This window comes from Musca domestica, unplaced genomic scaffold, assembly GCF_030504385.1.
Source record: "Musca domestica strain aabys unplaced genomic scaffold, Musca_domestica.polishedcontigs.V.1.1 6, whole genome shotgun sequence".
In the NCBI taxonomy this organism is placed as follows: Eukaryota; Metazoa; Arthropoda; class Insecta; order Diptera; family Muscidae; genus Musca; species Musca domestica.
In genome coordinates this window covers 2,069,429-2,094,050 of record NW_026712363.1, presented here as the reverse complement: position 1 = coordinate 2,094,050, position 24,622 = coordinate 2,069,429, and the positions used below count along the sequence as shown (strand labels likewise).

At 35.8% G+C, this 24,622-nt stretch overlaps 1 protein-coding gene across 3 annotated transcripts in view; it reads left to right on the top strand.

The window, feature by feature from the left end:
* LOC101892077 (protein ABHD18) overlaps positions 1-24,622 on the top strand; it is a 515,891-nt gene that overhangs the window by 79,606 nt on the left and 411,663 nt on the right. For all 3 annotated transcript variants that reach the window (XM_059129066.1, XM_059129065.1, XM_059129067.1), the window contains exon 2: positions 17,271-17,535. In XM_059129066.1, the coding sequence (XP_058985049.1) occupies positions 17,271-17,535 (265 nt within the window). The remainder of the gene's footprint in view (positions 1-17,270; positions 17,536-24,622) is intronic.

The following is a 24,622-nucleotide window of genomic DNA, read 5'->3' as shown; positions in this document are numbered from 1 at the left end:
CAAGTAAAAAAGCTGTAAGTCCGGGCCGAACTTTTAATACCCTCCACCATTTGGTACAAATTTGGCAATTTCCAAAAAAAAAAAAAAAACAAAAAATATACACATCATATTAGAATTTTAACAAAAGAAAAAAAAAAACACTACGAATGTTCATTCGAAAATAGTAAGTCAAAACGAACAAAAATCATACAAAATAAAACATTACTATTGTACATTCCAAAAATCAAAATGAAAAACCTCAAATCTTTCTTTTTTACACGATTATTTCGGATTTTATCCTTTTCTACAATTCCGAATTTGTCGGAATCGTTAAAACCAGGCCTGCGGTTCTTTAGTTATAAGCGTAATAACTAACATATTAATACCAATTTATTTAATTGACTCGATTTCTTTAGAACTGAAATTGAAGGCAGGTTACATTGAAGTGTAGTACCGAATTATGATGTGGCGGAACGGAATAGATGATATCGAAATAATTTAACGCGATCACACCAAGAATGGAATTCTCAAATCGGAAAAAAATTGAAAAAAATTTCAATGGAATCGATTTTTGAAATAATAGTACACTCTTTTGACAAACTTCGTAAGGACCTTTAAACTTTTGCTGTAAAAAATCACCGAACAAGTTGAAGATTTTTTTTTTTTACATTTGTTTTTACGCTTTGCCTAATTATGGAATGGTTTAATTTACAATTAAATTATCAACCTAAAATGCAACACGTCATTATTTCTAATAATTTGCCATCATACCTTTTTATTCAACTTTGAACTTTCGTTCAAAGTTAGCGATGGCAAATTCTAACGAGTATTATCTGTCAATTTAGGCGGCTCTTGAGACATCTTGGCTTTCTCGTTGCTTTTTCTTTTTACTTGTTTCATGGATCTTCCTTCCCTCCTAGCAACAACGCTGCAACATCAATTGTACAAAAAGGCAAAATTATATTAGTTATTCGACTAATATAATAACATAATAAAACCGCCAATTTTTTAATTTAAAAATATTAATTTTCCCGTGTTTTATTTCCTTCTTTTTCTTTACACTGCTCCGCAACATTTTGCTCACTTCGAACCGAGATACGGGCTTTTCAGCAACAACAACTAACTTGGTTCTCCTTTTCTTCATCTACAAAAAGGTTTTGACATCGTCAACAACATCAACTCTCGCAATCATCATCATTTATTTAAATAAATTCATCCACTCATCACTAAAAGGTACGTACCGTCATTTTTAGTGAGCATAAACGCGAGTGTTTGAATAAAAATATTCTCTAAAAAATATTTAATACGATATAAAAACAAATATAGTGTTTAACTACGGTCGTTTCGTTTGCTTAAGTGTCCGTCCGTCGGTAATTCGCTTTTTCGTAATTTCCAACAGTGTCGGTTTCTCATTGTGTGTAATAATTCTCTTCAAGAATATTACTCATAATACATTTGCACATATTCGCTCTTATTTACGATATACGCGTGAAAAGAAATAAAAAGTGTGGTGCAAATAAATAAGCAGTGATCTGTGATTTACATTGTTGTTGTGATTGGTGCTTTTGTGTTTTTCAACACAAAAGAGAATTCAAATTACAATCACAACATACTAGTGGTTAATACAACAACAACAATACGATCACATATCAGTGCTGTATGCTTGTGGTTGACTGACTTGTGTTAGGTAGTCAGTAACCACCACACCGTGTATTAGGTGTGTTCATTACAAAAAGTGAAAATTGTTTATTAGGTCTGTTCGGGCCAAAATTAAAAAATATTTTTTTTTTCAAAAATTTTAATTTTTCTTACAAGTTTTAACGGTTCTGTTGGAAATTAACTATTTCGTTATTGGATTCACCCTACATTCAGTCGTTTTGTATCTTACTATAATAATATTCGTTATTATATATATTAAAACGATATTTTATTTAATTTTTTGAATATTTTAAACATTTATTTCTGTTTTTTATTAATTCTTGATTGCGATTTAGATTTGTAGCGTGCATTTTACAGTCCGTGCACCCTACATTTGGTCATAAATTCAAGAAAAAATAAAAAATTTACAGTTTTTTTGCGATTTTTGGTTATTTTTTCTTGGTTTTTAAATTATTTCTTTTCGGAAAATGTTTTCGCGTGTATTATTCGATACACATAACTTAATTTGCAGTATTCTTCGATATATATAAACAAAACAACGTGTATTATTCGATACACAGTGCAAATATATACGATTTTCACTACATCGAGAAAGTGTATTTTATATTTTTTCTCATTTATATCAATTGTTTTCTTTTTAAAGCTTTGCTTAAAAAGTAAAATACTTTGTTTTGGTGTTGCATTTGTTAGTATTCGCTAACAAATAAAATAATTTTCCTGAATTTAGAAATTTTCTACAAAAATCAACTGATGCTATCATTCAATTCGAAAGCAGCTTCAATGCTCTTCGAGATGAAGATCTAGACATTTACATTCTTGAAGTTCAATCTTCTGAAGCTAAGTCGCTATGGGATAAAGTGAAAGATAAGTATGACAAATGCCTTACTTCTATTAAAATTGCTGGCGAGGACCAAGAAACCGACCTCGAATCAGCACAAACTAAATATAATGCTGCATTTAAGGCATATGTCAACGTAATTGCATCAACCAATAGAAAATTGGATCAGCTTCGTGCTTCGCAAAAGCCCTCCAATTCATCTTCAATTCAATCGGTTCGTTCGAACTCGGATCATTTATCCCAAACAAATCCTCCTTCGAATTCCAACTTTTCTAGTACTCCTAGAAGAGATGCCACCCATCCTGATGATATTCTCTCGTTGTCTGGTGTTTCACACTAAACGGGAAGGTCAATTGAAGTTTTCGCTTCAAATGACCATGTTATGACCATAGTTTAAATCTTCCTCCTTGCGATATTGATGTTTTTAATGGTGATTTTCTTTCATGGCCTACATTCAGGGATCTTTTTTCGGTGGTTTATATCAACAACAGCCGCCTTAGTAACATTGAAAAACTATGTTACTTGCTGAAAAAACTAGTAGTGAAGCGAAAGATGTTATTTCAAAGTTCCCTTTGACGCATAGAAGTTTTGATTTAGCGTGGCAAGTATTGAAGGAGGCATATGACAATGTCCGTATATTGGTTAACAATCAACTTAAATTACTTTTTGATCTTCCGGTTCTTGACAATGAGTCATCTTCGGGTTTAAAAAATCTTCAGCGGGCAATCAATGGATGCATATCGGCTATGGCGATCTACGACGTTTCTACGAACGATTGGGATCCCATATTAGTCTTTTTATGCATACAAAGATTACCTAAAAACACCGTCTCATTGTGGGAACAGACGGTCAAAAACAAATCGGCATTGTCATCTTGAAAGGATTTGGATCATTTCCTTACGGAACGGATTCAAACCCTTACGTGTCTCCGAGATATTCGTGGCATAGATTCCTCTAGAAAATCTGAAAAGAAGGTGCGAGCTCATTTTACGAAGACAGCTCCTTCTGTTAATTCTTCTCATGGTCCTTCAGTTAGAGTGTGCGTTCTTTGTCCGAAATCTGTTCATCCTTTGCGTTTGTGTCCAGAATTCAACAAATTAGCAGTAGAAGGTCGCTTTTCAGTACTCAAACGGTTCAATTGTTGTATTAATTGTCTTACGATTGGTCATGAGGTCAAAAAATGTATAAGTAAACATAACTGCGGTAAATGCAAAAAGCGGCATCACACCCTTTTACATCGTGCGATGTCCAATCCTGCAGTTCCCGTTCCATCAACGACTTCTTCGAGGTCGATTTCAAACCAACCTTCTTCCCAATCTAGCAATGCGAATTCAAATCTTCCTTCGACTTCGTCAAGTGGATCGCACTCTGCCAATAGGCAAGTGTATCACATTTCGCACAACAAAAATGTTATTTTAGGCACAGCAATGGTTCATTTAATTCATCAAGCTATACTGAAACTTTACAACGTCGTCTTGGTATTTCTACTACGTCGACACAAGCTACTATTTCTGGCATTAACCAAACCTTGTCCACTACATCAAGAAAATTGTGTTCGTTATGCATAGGTTCTCCTATCGATACATCAATATTCATGGAATTGTCAGCATTAGTGGTTCCCGCTATTTCTGGCAATTTACCATCTTTTTCACTTGGTGGTGACTTAATTTCCCGTTTGCCAAATATTCGTTTGGCTGATAGAAATTTCTATGAATCTAGATCAGTTGATCTGCTTCTAGGCGCTGATTTATATCCTAGAATTCTTCTTCGAGGAATTCAATCCAACATTTTAGGGTCATTAATGGCTCAAAATACTGTTTTTGGCTGGATTATTACTGGTCCAATTCCCTCTTCCAACATAACGGTATTAACTACCACATTAAATTTACGATATGGTGGTCCGGGAATATTTAGAATTAGACCACATGAGACTGGTTTCGACTTCGTCAGCAAGCTCTACGGTTTGCTACCTACCTCACCATCCGGTTATTAATCCGGATAAACAAACAACTAAATTGTGTGTGGTTTTCAATGCCTCAAACAAGACTTCTAATGGAAATAGTCTAAATGATATTCTTTATGTCGGCCCAACTCTTCAGTTGGATTTAGTTCTCCTTATTCTAAGATGGAGACTTTTCAAATTTGTTTTTAACTGCGACATAACACAAATGTACAGACAAATTAGAGTAGATCCTGCTCACACCCTCCTCCAAAGAATTGTTTTTCGGGATTCTCCCAACAAGCCGGTTCAAAATTTTGAACTTCAAACCGTAACATTCGGAGTAAATTGTGCTCCATATCTTGCCATTCGGACCTTACTGCAATTGGCCGATGACACAGAAAATGAATTTCCATTAGCTGCACATATCCTTCGGAAGTGCATGTACGTAGATTACGTCTTAACCGGTTATCACGGTTTGGAGACAGCGCACAAATCTAGAGACCAACTAATTGGTGCTCTTTCTTCCGCAAAATTTGAATTACGTAAATGGACAGCCAATGATCGCAGTATTTTACAACCACTTCCTTCAGATCATCTTTACGACGCTCAGCTTCTAACTTTCGTAGAAGCTAGCAGTTCGTTGGAATGCACAGCTGGACCATTTTTATTTCAGTGTAAACGCGCTGGAACATCGGTCCAAATATACTAAACGGGAAGTTTTGTCAACTATCGCAAAATTATTTGATCTAGTTGGATGGCTAGGACCAGTTATAGTGGTCGCAAAAATAATTATGCAACGTATTTGGCTCGACAATATTGGTTGGGATGATTCGCTTCCGTCTTCAACGGAACGTGAATGGCAGAAATTCGTTGAATCCTATCTTGACGTCAATTCGATTTCTATTCCTCGTTGGGTCCAATATTATCCGAATTCCCAAGTCGAACTTCATGTCTTTTCTGATGCCTCAGAAAAGGCATACGCGGGGGTAGCTTATATTCGTGTTATAGATTCAAATGGCACCATCTTCACAAATCTGCTCTCATGCAAAACAAAAGTAGCTCCTCTCAAATCTATTTCTTTACCTCGTTTAGAATTATGCGGTGCAGTGCTGGCATCCGAACTTCTAAAAGGCATTCTAAACGAGATTGATATGATGATTTAACAAAATTTATTGCTGGACAGATTCAACAATTGTGCTTTCTTGGCTTCAAAAAACGCCATCAACATGGTCAACTTTCGTAGCGAATAGGGTCTGTCGTATTCAGGAGAATGTTGGGCAAAATAAGTGGTTCCACGTTCGGTCTGAGGACAATCCTGCAGACTTAGGCAGTCGGGGGCTTTCTCCTTCGGAGTTGGCTTCATCACAAATTTGGTGGCATGGGCCACAATGGCTAGGTCTTGATAGTTCAAATTGGAATATTCAAAACGTTTCGCTTGATACTGTTGTCGAACTTCGCCCAGTTAAAAGTCATGTAACATTTATACAAAACTATGAAGATATCTTAAATCGATTCTCTTCCATCGATTCGGCGCTCCGTGCCATTGCATGTATTCTAAGGTTTTTCCATAATACACATTCTGCTCATCGAGGCAAATATCAGTTTGAAGGTTCCACCCCCACTGATTCTGAAATCCAAGCAGTCAAATTTCGTCTGGCTGTTTTAGCTCAAAAATCATATTATGCTGAGGAATACTATGCGTTACTACACAAAAAGCCACTCAATTCGAAGAGTTCAATTTTATCCTTAAATCCATTTCTGGATGAAACAGGGGTAATGCGCTTAAATGGACGCCTTGCACAGTGTCCAACTCTTTCCACTTCTGAACGTCATCCAATTTTGTTACCATACCATAGTAGATTCGCAGAACTTTTGTTGGAACAAATTCTCATAGAGTCTATGCACGGAGGAAACCAATTAATGCTTCGCATTCTTCGTCTGGAATATTGGATTCCTCGTGCTACTTCGTTGATTAGAAAAACAATAAGACATTGTAAAATAAGCATTTTAGCGAAAAAACGTACATTTACACAAATTATGGCATCTCTTCCTCCGGAGAAGAGGCGTGCTTTCATACGAAAGCAATTCATTTACAACCATCTTCCGATTTATCCACGGAAACATTTTTAGCAGCCTTTTATAGGTTTATTTCACGCTGTGGATGTCCCAATTATCCCCTATCTTCTCGGATAATGGTACCAATTTCGTTGGTGCATCTCGAGAGTTAGAACGAGAATTTAAACTGACATTAAATGCAATTCGTGATAAGCTCCGATCCAAGTTTCAATACCAAGAACTTGCATGGAAGTTTAATCCAGCTGGAGCTCCATATATTGGTGGACTCTGGGAAGCTGCTGTCAAAACCTTCAAAAATCACTTTCGCAAAATGGCTAAACATCTTAAATTTACATTTGAAGAATTTTTAACAATACTAACAAGAATAGAAGCTTGTTTAAATTCTCTGTCCTATGAATGATAGTCTTGATGATACGGTGGCGCTTACGCCTGGACATTTTCTTGTCGGGTCTCCAATCCTTGCTCCCCCAGAGCCCATCATAAATGAATCTCCTTTGGATATCGTGAACCGGTATCGAAAACTGCAAGCGCTTTCTCAATAATTCTGCCTGTGGAAAGATGAATATTTAAAGAGCCTCTACCATCGCTACAAGTGGAAATTTCCGCAACGTGATATTCAAACGGATGATTTAGTAGTTCTTCGACATGAACAGTTACCTCCCACTTCGTGGAAACTCGGTCGCGTCGTCAACGCCTATCCGGGAATCGACGGTCATGTTAGAGTCGGGGACGTGAAGACGGAAAACGGTATCGTAAAACGACCCGTAGTTAAGCTCGTCATTCTGACCGACCAAGAATAGATAGTTGTTCTCTCTTCACTGCGCCATCTCCATTTTTTTCGCAGATGTGGAAAACTTGAGCAAGATGGCCGCTTCCCTCCCAATTGTGGATGACAACATCCCAATGTCGGATGAAGAGAGAGTTTGAAGACAACAATGTGGCTCCTTTAGGATCACAAGACTCGGCTTTTAAAGATATTATCGAAGCTCCTAATCAGGAGTCTGCTCCGGGTCTTCAAGCCTGCCAAACCGGCTCATCGGCTGACAAGAAGATGGTTGCTTCTCCTCATCGGGAGAATAGCACAGCAACTGTGGCTCTCCCCAGCACCGCATCGGTTGTCTCTCCACATCAGGAGAATTGCACGGCAACTCTTGTGTCCAATCCGGGATTTTCGTCCCAAATGGCGGTTGATACCCTTCTGGTACTTCTGCCCAATAATGAAGAAGTAGGACCCGCTTCTCCTCATCGGGATATTGCACAGGCGCGTTCTGCTTCTACTTGGACTATTCCTTCGGTGTCTCCAAATCGGGAGCTTGCACACGCCATTGCTGAAAATCAACCAAGCAGTACGGCCACAATTCCTTGTGGTAATCGACCAGTGGCAGGATCTAATCGTCCACAAGGTCCGAAATGCTCAATGTGCATGCAGAGGCATTTCTTGAAAGATTGTCCCGAGTTCCACAAGCTACCTTGTGTGAAGAAAATTCGATTTGTGGTACAAAGTTTTGTTCGAATTGTCTGACCCGTTCCCACATTCTTAGAGATTGCTTCAGTCTTCGACGATGCAGTAACCCCCACACCCTTCCCCATTCCAACCAAATACTCAATCGAAATGTCCGCCCTTCGGGTAGCAGAGACTATACGTCTCCTGTATTTAATTCGTCGCCCTCGTCCAATTCAATTTCGTCCGCTAAAAGAAAGACCTCTGCTAAACGTCCGTCTGTCCACTCTCATCCGATATCGTCCGCCCCTTCGGGTGCAGTCCGTCCGATAGTTCAGTCCATACAGCCCATTGTGACTCTGGGGCCTACAATGGTGGTACAAATTGTTCTTCCGGACCGAAAAGTACCAGTTCGAGCGCTATTGGACCCTTGTGCTGGACATAGTCGAATTTGCTCCACGCTGACTAGTAAACTCCAGCTCAGCTCCTTAAACGTTGGCCAGGATTTATTCTGCCAACTGACTTTACAGTCTTGTCACGACCAGACGCAGTTGCTTCGTGTATCCGCACTTAGCACACCCTTGAGGCATGTGGTCGCTCCTGCGCAATCGGCTCCAGACTACATTAAAGATCACTATGCTGGGATGCTACTAGCAGATCCAGAGTTTCATAAGTCCGCTCACATCGCACTAATTCTTGGTCCTGATGTGTACCCGAAGGTGATAAAATCACAAAGGCATTCGAGCCCTGGGTTCCCTTGGGCTCAACTAACTATCTTTGGTTGGGTGGTATCCGGTCCTTGCTCACTGTGAAGTTGCCCGAGATGATCGGCCTAAATCGCGACCCATGGTCTAAAATTTGTTGAAGGCAATCTTCTATTGCTTTGATGGTTCATCGACCATCACTTGTTTTTGAAAAAATGAAAAAAAATAATTGAATAAAGAAAATGCTCAAAAAATTGACGGTTACACCTTCTATTTATTTGTAGTTTTAAACATATATCATAATTGTTGTAACATACCTAGATGTTTCAAGGGCGGCGGTAATGTTTAATTTACAATTTAATTATCAACCTAAAATGCAACTCGTCATTATTTCTAACAATTTGCCATCATACCTTTTTATTCAACTTTGAACTTTCGTTCAAAGTTAGCGATGGCAAATTCTAACGAGTATTATCTGTCAATTTAGGTGGCTCTTGAGACATCTTGGCTTTCTCGTTGCTTTTTCTTTTTACTTGTTTCGTGGATCTTCGTCCTAGCAACAACGCTGCAACACCAATTGTACAAAAAGGTAAAATTATATTAGTTATTCGACTAATATAATAACATAATAAAACCGCCAATTTTTTAATTTTAAAAATACTAAATTTCTTGTGTTTTATTTTCTTCCTTTTTTATTTTCTTTACACTGCTCCGCAACAGGCGGAAGTGTAGTACCGAATTATGATGTGGCGGAAGGGAATAGATGATATCGAAATAATTTAACGCGATCACACCAAAGTTAAAAGATAATTACTTTTTCAAAATTGCTAAAAAAGTTAAGAAAAAAGTAGATCTCATTTCAAAAATTCTCAAATCGGAAAAAAATTAAAAAAAATTCAATGGAATCGAATTTTAAAATAATAGTACACTCTTTTGACAAACTTCGTAAGGACCTTTAAACTTTTTCTGTAAAAAATCAAAAACTCGCTTTGCCTAATTTTGGAATGGTATCCTGGCAAAAAAATCGCAGTAAAATATACCAATAAAAATGTGAATGAAAAAAATCTTTTTGGTGTGAATTTTTTCAATTTGACAGACTATATTGAAGTGAACTTTTTTTATTGCTTTGAATTCTGAATGGAATGAGTGACCTACGTGGACCTACTTCTTTCATATGACAATAATCCGTCCAATGAGAACTCAAAATACAATTCATTGTGTGTATAAAATTGGTGAATATAAAGGGTGCAAAATAGTAGAAAAGGATTTATATATTTTCAGAAACTTTTCCTAAGCTTTCAAGATATCTTAAATCGCTTTTGCAGGCCGGTTAAGGTTACTACCCCATTTCAATTATGTGTTACATTTTAACCATATTTGCAAATATTCGTAATTTGAGAAGAAATCATCCTTGCAAAAAATGATCACGTTTTTGTATAACCATCATATGATTGAAACTATTTTCATGGTCATTTACATTTTTTTTATCTCTTCTCATAAAATGTTAATTTTTCGGAGTATTGATTTGGCTAAACATTTTATATTTACGCTACTCTGGGGGTTCCCACATTAGTGTACTCCTAAGTTCACTTTCCCAACCAATGCGTGATCAGAAAAGAAAATTTGGTATTCTATTGAATTTGAAACTCTCAAGAGAATATTGGATGGGAACGTAGATGTGAGAAGTACGTATATATGACATAAACTCCAAAATGTAAAATTGTGGCAGAAACATGAAAAAATCACGAATATTAATTTCTTTGATCGTCATTGAATTATACTATGAAAAATATGGACTTTATGGGGTCTCCAATTTAAATGACAAAATAAATTAATTCCTATCTTACGGAAATGGGTGTAAAAGAGAAATTATCTTTGACAATTTTGAAATCATTCTGCCCTCAATTATTAGGTGGACAAAAGTAAATACCACGCAGCACGGTATTCTAAACATTGGCAATACAAATTCCAAATTACAGTTATTTCGAATGGAAAATGTTACTAAGTTCTTTACAATACCAAAAATTGAGCTGAGTTCAGGCTATTCAAAATATGTAAAACCGACGGTGGGTCAATAGCTATTACAATTTTAGCCTGGAATGTTGATTTCTATTTAGAAATTACTATGGAGTTATTTTGCTTGTTAAATTCGGGGTTTTTTTTGCTTTCTCGTGAAGCTTTGTTTCAGTTGACGCCAAGTCCATAGCCACTTGATAATTTCACAAAGAGCTCCTTACATTAGTTCTGAAATAGTTTGCAGGAATTTACCAGCAATCAGCAGAAACATCATCTGCGTAGGTCATTCAATGAAGAGAAGTGGTATACCGGTATATGAGAGAATAATAAGTAGCGTCAAGTGTGACATTATTTTAAGCCCCTTGATGTCGAAGAAGGCGGTCAACGTGAAACATGATGTAACCCACAACGTGCGATAGCCTCTAACAAGCCTTATAGATCACTCCCAGAATCGGTACTAAAATCACCGATGCATGCTGTAGCATGGGGAGGACAATACCGTCCGGTCCTGGTCATTTGAAAAGTTTGAAAGTGTCAATGGCCCACGTGATTTTGAGAATGCTTACAATCCTGTTAATTAGGCTCACGTCCTCAGCCGCACAGTGTTGCATTTCATAAAAGCGAGGGTTAAATTAATATTTGGTATTTATTTATCAAGAAGTGAATATTGAAAGTCTTTTCTGATCCATTCACTTTGAAATTGTTTTGGTGTTCGTTTGTACAACCAAAATTTGAACACGGATTTGTAATTAGGAGTCTGCATTTTTCAGTACTCATTTCAAAGAGAGAAAAGATCCAAATAATTTTTATACGTTTCGCTTTATTTCATTCAAAATTCATGGTCATCCTATGATGTTTACAGGCCTCACTTAGGCATGATGGTACATTAACTTTGTCAGTCCGTTTGTAACTCCTCGGAATACTCATGATAGACCCTACAAAGTAATATATTCTGAATCAGCGTAAAGTTCTACGTCGATTTAGCGATATCCGTCTGTTGTTGCAATCTTTCGAACGAATTGAGTAGAAGGCTAATTTTGCAGTAGGCAGGTTGTAAATGTTCCATGTCGGTCCACGTTTTCGTATAGCCCCCATATATGAGTACATGTGTTTCAAATTTCGTATTTGAAGTTCGTAATGGATACTATAACCTGTGACAGAAAATTGTCTGTGCAGATCCACATATAACGGTACCTCACTGTTTTCGGTATTTTGATGATATAAGCGACATTATTCACCTGATTTGTTTCAAATTTCGTATGTGGGGATCTCAATGGGCACTACAGCCTATAACAAAAAAAATTACGTATACAGACCCTCGTCTTCGTATAGCCACCATATTTAAGCAGTTCTTTCGAAAATTTTCAAGATCTTTCCAAATGGAAATTTCAAAACTTCCATTTTCGGAATTTGGATTGTTAAATTCTAATTGCACTGAAGTGAAATTTTATACTAAAAAAGTATATACCAGATATATATAAAAAATAAACAAAACACTTTTATTAATTATTCCATAGATATCTCCTGAAAAAGGACATAAAATTCTGTCAATGTTATTGTTTTTTACTCTATAAATGGGAATATAGATTCTCATTCTCTTAAGCAAAATACTTTTTTTAGGTTGTTGTTTTGGAATGTTCGGCATCCAAAACTTCTTTTAAAATATATTACGACAATATTGTTAAATATTATGTATGTACATACATAAATATTGAAATATAACGAATGTATGATTTTTCCAAAGTCTTCAAAGGACACTGTCCTCTATAATTGATGAATCATAAATTATAAGTATCTACATATTACAATGACGATAAGGAGGACATAGCTACTCTCTATAAACGTAAAATATACAAATTCAGTTTTACAATTTATATTCTCAAATCAATTAAACATTTTGTTGCATATGATTTAATGACAGAGCTGTACGTGCTTTATTTATGGGTTTAAAATATCATTAAATTTTTTGTATTTTGAGTTGAAATTTCATAAGTTACTTTTTCGATAAATGCTTTCATTGGTTAGGGATGACAAACATTTCATCGTAGTTCTGAATGGAACAAAGAGCAAAAATCTTTGTTCGCTAAGAAAATTTTGTGTGGGGAATCAAGTAGATATTTCATCACATACTGCCCGAATGTTGCTCTGCGGTATTTTGGCCCATTTCCGGCGAAGCGCTTGCTTGACGTGATCGACACTTTGGTATTCTTTAGTGCCAACCTTGCTTTCCAAAATTCTCCAGACACAATAGTCCAACGGATTGGTATCAGCAGATTTTGGTGGCCATTGTGCGCTGGAAATGAAGCGAGGAACCTCATGCTGTAACCATTCTTGGTTGTCGCGTGCTGAGTGCGATGGTGCTGAGTCCTGTTGGAATGTCCAAGGTCCTTGAATACACCCTCCAGAATATTTTCGCGATATGATGCCAGGGTCGATTAATATGAGCGGAGAGCGACCATTGGCTGTTATGGCGGCCCACACCATCACCATGGGCGGCGCTTGAGTTCTGGTGGCCAATCGAAGGTGCAAATTTTCAGCTGACTTCTTCTTCTTCTTCATTTTGTTTGTTTACAAACTGCTGGACAACGAATGTTTCGATCATGTCGCTTCTTTTCTTTTCGAACCATCTCTGCTAATGTTACTGACGTCGGGCTACGCTACCAGTGTCACGGTAAAGAGCGATGTTACGAGACACAAAAGATTTATTCGCATTTAAATGCTGGAGTGCTCTAACGATAGCCAATAGGGTTCAATTTCGATTATTCTATATTTGTAAAACAAGCATTTTTCAATGTTTTCTCAAGCTTAAGGCTTATGTTCATAAGCTTATTGTAATATTGTTCTCAAGTCATGTTGGTATGTTGGGTTTTATTTAAAGACACATACGGTCACAATATAAATAAAACACGTACAGTTCTGCAATAAAAACATATACAACAAATTGTTTACTTGTTTTGAGGATATAACTTGTACAGCTGAATTTGTAAATTTTACGTTAATAGAGAATAGCCATATCCTCCTTATCTTCATTGTAATATGTAGATACTTATAATTTATAATTCATCAATTATAGAGAACAATGTTTCTTGAAGACTATGAAGAAGGCATACATTCGTTATATTTCAATATTTATGTACATAAACATAAAATATTTTACAATACTGTCTTAGTACACTTTAAAAGAAGTTTTGGATGGGGTAAATTCCAAAACGACAACCAAAAAAAGTATTTTTCTTAAGAGAATGAATATCTATATTCGCATTTATCAAGTAAAAAACAAATAACATTGACAGAATTTTATGTCCTTTCCAGAAGATATCTATGAAGTAATTATTAAAAGTGCTATATTTATAACCCAGCTTATTCGTCTTCCTTGTAATATTGCTGTCATATTCCATATGACGTATAGTTTTGTTTGTTTCTTTTTGATGTTTATCTGGTATATACTTTTTTAATATAGAATTTCACTTAAGGGCAATTAGAATTTAATTATCCAAATTCCAAATTAAAACAAGTAAAAAAAAAAAAATAGAAAGATTTTGAAAATTTTCGAAAAATACTGCTTAAGTTTGGTGGCTATACGAAGACGAGGGTCTGCAAACGTATTTTTTTGTTACAGGCTGTATTACTTATTGAGATCCCACATACTTGCATAAAATCGAGGATTGATCGATCTCTTTTTCCTGTCGGCAGCGTTGCAGTGCACACCAAATTTATTATATACGAATTTCTAAATTAAGTTTGTTAATTTAAGTTTAAGATTAATTTTATGAAAAGGTTTTTATTCGATGTTAATTAAAATCTGCGTTAGCCTCATTTTATTGGGTAATAAAGTAAGGAAAGAAATACCCAAATTGGTGACCCCGAGAAAAAAATGCAATCAAAAGATGGAAAACAATGATTTATCAACACTGTCGTCATCCAAAATGAAGAGGATCCACAATCCTTGCATAACAGCATAGGTGGTGTATCAGCCATTTATGCACGTTTGCCATTTCCAGAAATGTGTTATATAAATGAGGAAGCTTGGTTTATTTCAATGGAATTTTGGTTTAGTGCGTCGGGCATAACCTCTGACAAAGGCCGCTACAGTACTTGCTGCTTTAAAGCCAGAAACCATTGCACAATTGTCAGACGTCATCGCAAATATGCCAGCATCCGACCGATTCGAATACGTCGAACGAAAAATTACCGACCATTCTGCCGACAGCGAACAGAGACGTCTCCACTGGTTTTTGCCCAAAATGCCTTTGGGCGACAAAAAATCTTTCGAGCTTTTCTTTGAGATGAAACGGGTAGCAGGTAACTTAATTGGAGAAGCTGCACTTAAAGGTTCGTAAACGAAATGATTGACAACATTTACACAACCTGTTGTAGCAGCGTCAACCGGCACAATAAAGGAGTTCACCAAAATAGCAGACTCAATTGTAGACGCTGTCTCTCCAACGCAGGTATGTAAGGTCACAAAAGACGAGGACAGCCGCATAAACAAACTTCGTACTGCTATTGAGTAGTTAACCAAAAAAAAATCGAGCAATTTACCACGAGGTCCCGTTCTCGATCTCGCATCATCGTTTCCAGTCCCGGTGAAAGCCATCCGATGGAAGTAACAATTCCAATATTGATGACTGTTGGTACCACAAGAAGTACGGACGTAATACCAGAAAGTGTCGCAGCCCATGCAAACAGAAGCAGCGTCAGGTGTACGCTGTTTGCGTCGCACCCATCATTCCTCTTTCTTTGAAAGCTTCAATAATTCGACCGACAACAGCAATATTGTATGCCGCAAGCAGATTACCAATGGATTACTACCAATAAAGTGGTAGGTGAAACGCGCTTAAAGCTGAACCTTGGTTTAAAACGGAATTTTTATTGCTCATTTATAATTGCTGATGTAACCCGCCGATAATTGGTTCGTATTTCATTAAGCTCATGATCTGCTGATTGATTTACGGCGTAACCTATTAATAGGCAACATCACTGGTAACGATTCTCAGCTACAACTACCGTTGACTTCAACGATTGCCTGCCTTAAAACGTTTTGCACGAATAACCCGTTCTTTTAGAGGAATTTCACGGCATAACAGTGCTATCGCCTTATGGTTCCAAACATTTTGTCGTCCTCGCTGATTGCCTGTTGAAAAACTTGAAGCTGGAAGAAAATAAATCAATTTCCTTGCCGAAGTGATGGAACATGGAGACCATGTGGTGACTACCGTGCCCTCAATGCTCAAACTTTACCAGACCGGTACCCCCTCCGTATTTGACCGATTTCACCAACAATTTAAGTGGTCAGAAAATATTTTTGAAAATCGACCTGCAAAAAGCATTTCGTTAATTTCCAATCCAATCCGAAAACGGCGATTTTTACTTCTTTTGGTTTGTATGAATTCAAATGTATGACATTCGGTCTGCGAAACGCAGCACAAACCTTCCAACGACTAATCAACGACGTTTTCAGAGGTGTTGATTGTGTTTTTTTCCGTACATTGATGATATTTTCATTTCTTCTGCCTCCTTGGAGCAACAGTGTCGTGATCTTCGATTAGTATTATAGCGCCTTCGAGACAATCGGCTTGCTATTAACGTCAAAAAATGTAAGTTTGGCAAGCCTGAAATTACATTTCTTGGTCACAACAGACGAAATTCGCGGCAGAAGTATTCGACGTACGACAGAGAGTTAACCGTCATCTACCATGCCGTCTGCCATTTTCGTTGTCAAATTGTAGGACGCCCTTGCTACTTTGTAACAGATCATCGCCCATTGATAGTCGGCTATCAACAAAAAATGGAAAAGGTATCACCACACAGTTTACCACTGACATAAGTCACACACCTGGCAATGAAAACTCAACAACTGATGCCCTGCTTTTTTTCAAGTTGTGCATACCGATTCCGTGCAAGCGATCGCAAATTTTAAGGATCTCGCAGAAGAACAAAAACATCACAGCGAACTGCAGAATATTTTAAAATCACAAGGTACGTCTAATAATTCACTAGTACTAAAGTACTTGGATACATTAGGCTGTGATGAACAAATTGTTTGTGATACGTTCACGTTACTAATACACAAAAGGTTTTCGAAAGCAAATATTAAACTCGTTACACAACCTAGCTCATCCTGGAATACGTGCTACGATACTATTACACACACATCAACATCGATATCGTTGGGACTTTTCCATTATGTGAGGGGCAGCGGTCTTGTTTGACAATAATCGACAGGTTTATTCGATGGTCCGAAGCCGTGCCATTGCCGCTGGTAGCCAGAGGACTGGTTACTCACTGGATTTCCAGATTTGGAGTGCCACAGCGAATCACATCCGACGAGTCAACAACAAACGTTTTTGTTCAAAACGACTCAATCCGCCCTACTCTGACTCATACCTACGATGGCCTGTAGGTCGTTTTAAAACTTTTTCCGAAGTTCTTCACAATGTAATGCGGGGTCGAAATATATATATATATATATATATATATATATATATATATATATATATATATATATATATATATATATATATATATATAAATCTGCGTTAGCGAATAGAAATACCAATAGAAATACCAATATATATATATACTTTTTATACTTTTTAAAAATTATTTTTTTAGACTTTTCCAGTTTCGAAAAATTATATCACAAAGAAGTACGTGCTTCCCCCTGGTCCCAAAAGATTATCCAGTAGAGATAGTAAAAGAAGAAAAAAGTCCTGATTGCATTATTTTGGAAGGAAAATTTTTGACACCACTCGAATTACACTTGCCTGGAATAGTTCCTAAAGCGGCTCAAGACGCTCATTTTCAAGTAGTATTGCCCAACAAATGGAATGGGAAGACAAAGCCAATGTGCATTCATTTGGCTGGAACCGGAGATCATGTAAGTAAGGATCATATTTCATGTCTATGTAATACTAGCTTATCCAGCAAACATTGTCTTGTCCTATAATTTTTTCAAAGAGTTCCTTTGGTGCATTGAAGTTATATATATTTTAAAGTAAAATATTTATGGTCGATTTTAGAGCGTACCATGGTAGAATTAGGAAGGTAAAGTCAAAGTTATTCATTTATAAATTCCTTGTACATACGCAAATCATAGGTGGGAACCTATATTCAATGCAGTGAAATTTGATAAGGAGAATTACAGAAAATGCAAAGATTGGAATGCTTATTTGAAAATGCCTTAAAGACTAAAACTACAGACCGGCAACGCGGTCTGGGCCAGCTAGTAGTGTATAAAATTGTGTCCATGTCCATATAAGAGAGTGTCCACAAATGGGAGGTAAATGTACATGAACATTTGTATTTGAAGCTACGTTTATTATAATTGACAAAGATTGGAAAGTTAGTTAAATATATGAAGTTGGTTATGGAAATGTTAAGGTGTGGGTACATAAGCATCATGCCTAGGCATATTAAATTCTAACTGTAAGGAAAAGCAACGGCAGGAAAAGAGTGCGGCTCTGGTATACCTTTATGATATGTGATAAGTATGCCATGCAAAGACTTCAAGCTGCTTATCCACCGAAACCGTTAGTACTAACAATGTCAAACTAACGAATTTGAAAAGGCCTAACACTAACACTGCCTTTACACGGTGGCATTTTTTAACCATGCCATTTTTTTTGTTGGTAAAAGGTGTGGAGAAACAAGGATAGATGAAAAAATGGCACGTCAAGCCACCACAAAGGTTTACATGCCATTTTCTTTGCATTTCTCTTTTTGCTTCTTCCGAATTTTTTTATGATTTTGACATTTCATATCGTTTCTTTATTGTAACTTTTGATGCGTTTCTTTTATTGTGATAGTGAATTATATGAAAATTAATTGGAAGTTTTAAAAAGTAAAAAAAAGAAAGTTAAAATAAAAGTTAATAATTTTAATAAATATGTGGACCAGATCGACAATAGAGCTCATGTTGGAGCTGTAAGGGCAGCATGAAAATCTATACAATGTTCGGCACCCACATTATAAAGACCGCGTAAAGCGATGTAGATCGCTGTCTGCCATACACAACCGGCTAAAGGAAGTGGACGCAAGTGTGACCATTGAAGCCATAGAAACTAAAATACATGGATTGCGTTCTCAATTTCTAAAAGAAATGGCCTTGGTGAAGGCAAGTAAAAGAAGTGGAGTTGGCAGGGATGACGTGTATGTTCCAAAGCTGTGGTGCTATTCCCTATTGGAGTTTTTCGGTCCTTATGTTAGTTTACGGGCATCATCTTCAAGCCTTTCTGAAGTAAGTCCATAACTGTTACTTAAAAAATCTTTATGCATATCGGAAAAAAATTATTTACCAACGAGGAAGTTAAAAGCGAAATGACCTACAAAATTCAGACAATTCTAAGAGAAGGGCGGATGAAGGCTGCTGAATTGGAAGACGAGAGCTGTCGCCGGAAGGGATACGCAACAGAACAGCAACAATCCCATGTGTTGCGATCCCCCAACAATAATCTCAACGCCGGCAACGACAGCGCCGATTATTGCCCCAATACGCATTATTCGAACTTCTCAGCCACTATCGAATATTTTAGAACAATCGCTTATAGGAATCGCTTTCGACGACGACGATTTCTAATTTGGAGCAAGTTTGAAATTTAAAAAACAAACTAAGATCTCAATAGAAGGCTTTTATTAAAAAATATGAATTAAACTTGCATATATGAAATAAAAGATTACATTAAAAAAACTGCGAAATTGAAATAATCTTCAAATCCTTGCCGAACTTCTTCTGCAGCACTTTCTCTACTGCGGTCAATTGTATTGTGGACAGGATTTTTTTTTTGCATTTTCTAATGTACTTTCCGCAGTTAAATACTATGCGCTTTTTGGACAGTAAATTATGCAGAACACAACACGTTTTAGTAAGCAACTCCACAGTTTCAACCTTCAAATTTATTCGATGTTGAAATATTCGGAACCAGTGAGAAAGGATGCCGAAAGCATGTTCAACAACATGTCTTGCCCGTGATAGTCGAAGGTTGAAAATTTGCCTTTCTTTGCCATATTTCTGAAGGAGTACGGTTTCATTATGTGCTTGCTTAGTGGGAAAGTATCGTCCCCGACCAAGACGTATGGTAGTTTTCATCCATTACCAATGATTTTGTCTCCCGGAAAGTGGTTTTCTGCATCGTCCAACACTCGTTTCAAACTTTGAAGCAACACCCCAGCATCGTGACAACGTCCATTGCATCCAACATAAATGTAAATGAAGCGACACTCTGCGTCTACTAGAGCCAACAATACAATACTCTTTGTCCCTTTATAGTTAAAGTAGAAGGAACCGTCTTTACGTTTTGGCTGGAACTCTATATGTTTTCCATCCAGTGCCCCTAAGCAAAGTGGAAACTGCCACTTTACTGCAAATTGCTCAGCAATCAACTCCCAATCAGATTTTGTTGTTGGAAACTAAAAGAAACATATACATACATTTAATGCGTTCCGAATAATTAAAATAAATACAATTTATTATAATATTACCTTCAAATATTCGCCTTTAAATTTGTTCCAAATTGCGGTACAGACCTCTGGTACTGCCTTCGATAAAAATGAATCTGACAACCTGGTTTGATAGTTCGTACTGGCATAAGTTTCACCAGTAGCAAGGTTACGCAACGTAGCTGCTAATTTCTCGTCGGCTGGAATAGGTTCCCTCATAAATGTGTTTTGTTATACCGCTTGCAATTTCATTTATAATGTATGTGAATGTATTTTGATCCATACGAATGTATGCAAAAAATGAAGACACGTCGGACGACAGCTCTCTCATTAGAATGGAAAATGATCCTCTGTTCTGTCGCTCCTGCCTCCATGGTTTTATCCACTGCTTCCTTTGGTTTTTATTAGGCATATTGACCACTGTTTCACAACACTCTAATAGCCCCAAAACAATGCCGACATCAAGCTCATTTCTGAAATCTGAGTTTTCCACTGCAATATTTAAAACCTCAATAACTTTTTCCATCATTTCTTCTTTAGATTCACACATCTAATTTCACTTCTTTATAAATATCTGTTACAAATAATTGGCACAACAATACAGCTCTATACGAAATACTGAATAAAATAAAATGTCAGAAAAAATGCCAAGCACTAATATCGTAAAATGCCACCGTGTAAAGGCGCGAAGATTTACGCAGAAATTTTAAAAGAAAATGAATAAAAAAATGGTGCGGCGCTCTGCGTCTACTAGAGCCAACAATACAATACTATTTGTCCCTTTATAGTTATAGTAGAAGGAACCATCTTTACGTTTTGGCTGGAACTCTATATGTTTTCCATCCAGTGCCCCTAAGCAAAGTGGAAACTGCCACTTTACTGCAAATTGCTGAGCAATCAACTCCCAATCAGATTTTGTTGTTGGAAACTAAAAGAAACATATACATGCATTTAATGCGTTTCGAGTAATTAAAATAAATACAATTTATTATAATAGAAAAAATAATAAAAATGCCACCGTGTTAAGGCAGTGTAACTGTTCGAAATCGGTCATAATCCCCATAATTGTAATAAGGATTATGAGTATTACGACACGGTACCTTTAAAACCTCTATTATATGGACAAAATGTTACGATATTGAAACAAGAAAAATGTTTCTGATTATTTGCCTTTTTTGTAATCTATATTTGTTGTATACAATTGGCGGATTGCCGAAAATGGCTTATAACCATCGCGGCTTATACTATCAAAAGTTGTTGGCGTTAACGGCCCCGATTTTCAATATCGTATTTGAAGGATTAGCCCTATTTGTACAAAATTTACATTTATAGCTTGTTCACAAAACTTTTGTTTAAGGCAGACAAGCAATTTCTACCCAGACAATCAAGTTTTAATTTCAGTTCATTTACTTTTTCAAAAATTTGTTTATGTTTCCAAAAAAATAATTTTTTTTTTATAAAAATGAATGCGTCAGTTGGTTTTGGACGTGCCATGTCCGTGTCCGGACATAATCCCCATTTCAATTATGGGGACAATTCTCTTTCAAGGAACAAAGTACTCACATGGAACTCCTTGTGTGGATTTTCAGACAATTCCGTTGAAAATGTGGGGTACCGTTATAGGGGGTACCGTTATATGGGGGCTATACGATATCGTGGACCATCTTCGAACTTGACCTGCCTGCAGACAAAAGAGAGATCTATGCAATCTGTTAGCTTCCTATCTTAATTCATTTAGACTGTAGCGTGATTACAACAGATGGACGGACACGGAAATAGTCTTAGAATTTTACGTTGATCATATATATATATATATATATATATATATATATATATATATATATATATATATATATATATATATATATATATATATACATATATATATATATATATATATATATGTATATATATATATATATATATATATATATATATATATATATAACGGAATCAGTTTAAAAAGGCTTGGACCGATTTTTTGTACAAACGTTCGTCATACCCCAAATATTGACCACGCCTCCTTTTACGCCCACTATTACGATTTATCTAAAATCTTTATATAAGTCAAAATAGTGAAGATCCAACCCTAAGTATTTATTTAAGGGCTAAGGAACGCGCCTACTTTTAAGTCTATTTTTCTATATGTAAAAGAAAGTTGTGTTAATTACTACGCTTATAACATAAAGACCGCCGGTCTGATTTTAACGATTCAGACAAATTCGGAATTGCCTCTTGGCAGAAAAGAATAAAATCTAAAAAAATCGCTTAAAATGTGAAATTTGAACATTTTCATTTTGACTTTTAAAATGTACAATAGTTATGTTTTATATTGCATATTTTTTTCCATTTTGACTTACTATTTTCGAATGTACATTTGTAGTGTTTTTTTTTTTTTTTTTTTTGGAATTCTAATATGATATGTAGTTGTTTTTTTGGTAGTAGAAAGTAACAACGGATAAAACTGTTATTTATAGATTTTATGTATTTATTGGGTAATAAGAATAATATAATTTCAGAAGAGAATAATATATGAAAATTCTAAAATCGGGAAAAATCGACAATTTTTCAATGGAATCGAATACTGACAAACTTCGTAAGGACCTTTTAAAATTTGCCGTAAAAAATCAGCGAAGCAGTTGAAGATTCTTTTTATTTTTTCAATTCTTTCTTTTTTTTATGTTGAAGAGTACATTTCTTATTGTTTTCAATTCTGAATGAATAATATTAAAAATGAAATGAGTGCGCAATTCGAAATGGCGATCTTTCATGTATAAAATTCTAGGACCTTCAGCTGGAAGATGAAAATTACCGAAAAAGCGTTATGCGGTTCATTTCAAAAAGTGGACCTGCTTCTTTCATATAACAATAGTTCGTCCAATGAGAACTCAAAATGCTAAATACATTGGGACTGCAATCAGTGAAATACCGACTATAAAAGACGCAAAATAGTAGAGCGAATTCCTTCCAGAAATTCTTCCTAAATATTCAATATACCTTTTACCGCTTTGGAAGGTCATAATATGGGTCATAATCCCCGATAACGGAACAACTCGATTTCAAGAATATTCTACATTTTAACCATATTTTTCGTACTAATTTTGGCTTATGTTGATAATTTAAGAAGAAACCATCCTTACAAAAAACGTTTTTACACGTTTTGGTATCACGTTCATATGATTTAAGGTATTTTCGGGGTCTTGGCCAGTTCTTCCATTTTGACATCTTTGTTTTTAGGGGGAAGAAAACCTCTTCTCATAAATTTTTTTAGTTTTCGGAAAAGGGCCCATCTTTGTCTTGAGGCTACCTTAAGTATAGTCTCCACATTAGTATACCCCCAAGTTCACTTTCCCAACCAATGTGAGGTCAAAAAAGAAAATTTGGTATTCTATTGAATTTGTAACCCTCAAGAGAATATTTGTTGGGAACATAGATTTGGGATGTACGTCTATATGAAGCAAACTCCGAAATGTCAATCTGGGACTCATTCAGTCTGAAATTGTGGCAGAAACATGAACAAATAGGAAATTAGAAAGTAACGCGGGACCGAATATTTGTTTAATCGTCATTGAATTATACTATGATGAAAAATGTGTGTTTATTGGATCCCCAACGAACCATTTAAATACAAAAAAATAATGCCCATCTTACGGTAATCGGAGCAAAAGAGTAATTTTTTGGCTATTCTGACAACATTCTGCCTTCAAGTATGAGGTGGACAAAACTAAATACCACGTAGTACGTGATTTTAAACGTTGGAAATACAAATTCCAAATTATAGCTCATTTGAATGGAAATGTTAATCTTTTTACAATATCAAAAAGTGAGCTGAATTTTCACATGGGGCTATTATAGATGTTATTTATCATATAGGTATTTAACACAAAAATTAATTTCTATTTAGTCATGGAGTCATTACTTATAATCAAGTCATTACTTATAATCAAAATTGGAGTCATTATAATGGAGTCATTACTTATAATCAAAATTGTGCCGCTTGCATAAGTCAGATCTGTGATTTATTAGGCTTTAAAAAATACGCATTAAAGCCTAAAAGTACGGGCCGGCAACGCGGACAGGGCCAGCTAGTATATATATATATATATATATATATATATATATATATATATATATATATATATATATATATATATATATATATATATATATATATATATATATATATATATATATATATATATATATATATATATATATATAGTTTTAATTCCATATATATATATATATATATATATATATATATATATATTTATATATATATATATATATATATATATAGTTTTAATTCCATCAGGGAGAACCACTCCAACTATTGGCATCTCTGTATTGAATGGAGTTTAACTTTACAAGAACCGCTCTACGATCGGATATGTAACAGCAATGATGCAAGTCACGAGGCCCCAGATGCAATCCACAAATCAAATAAAATTTTGTACAGATCTCTCTTTTGACTGCGGGCAGGTCAAGTTCAAATATGGGCTATATCGGTACCCCCGGATATTCGTTAT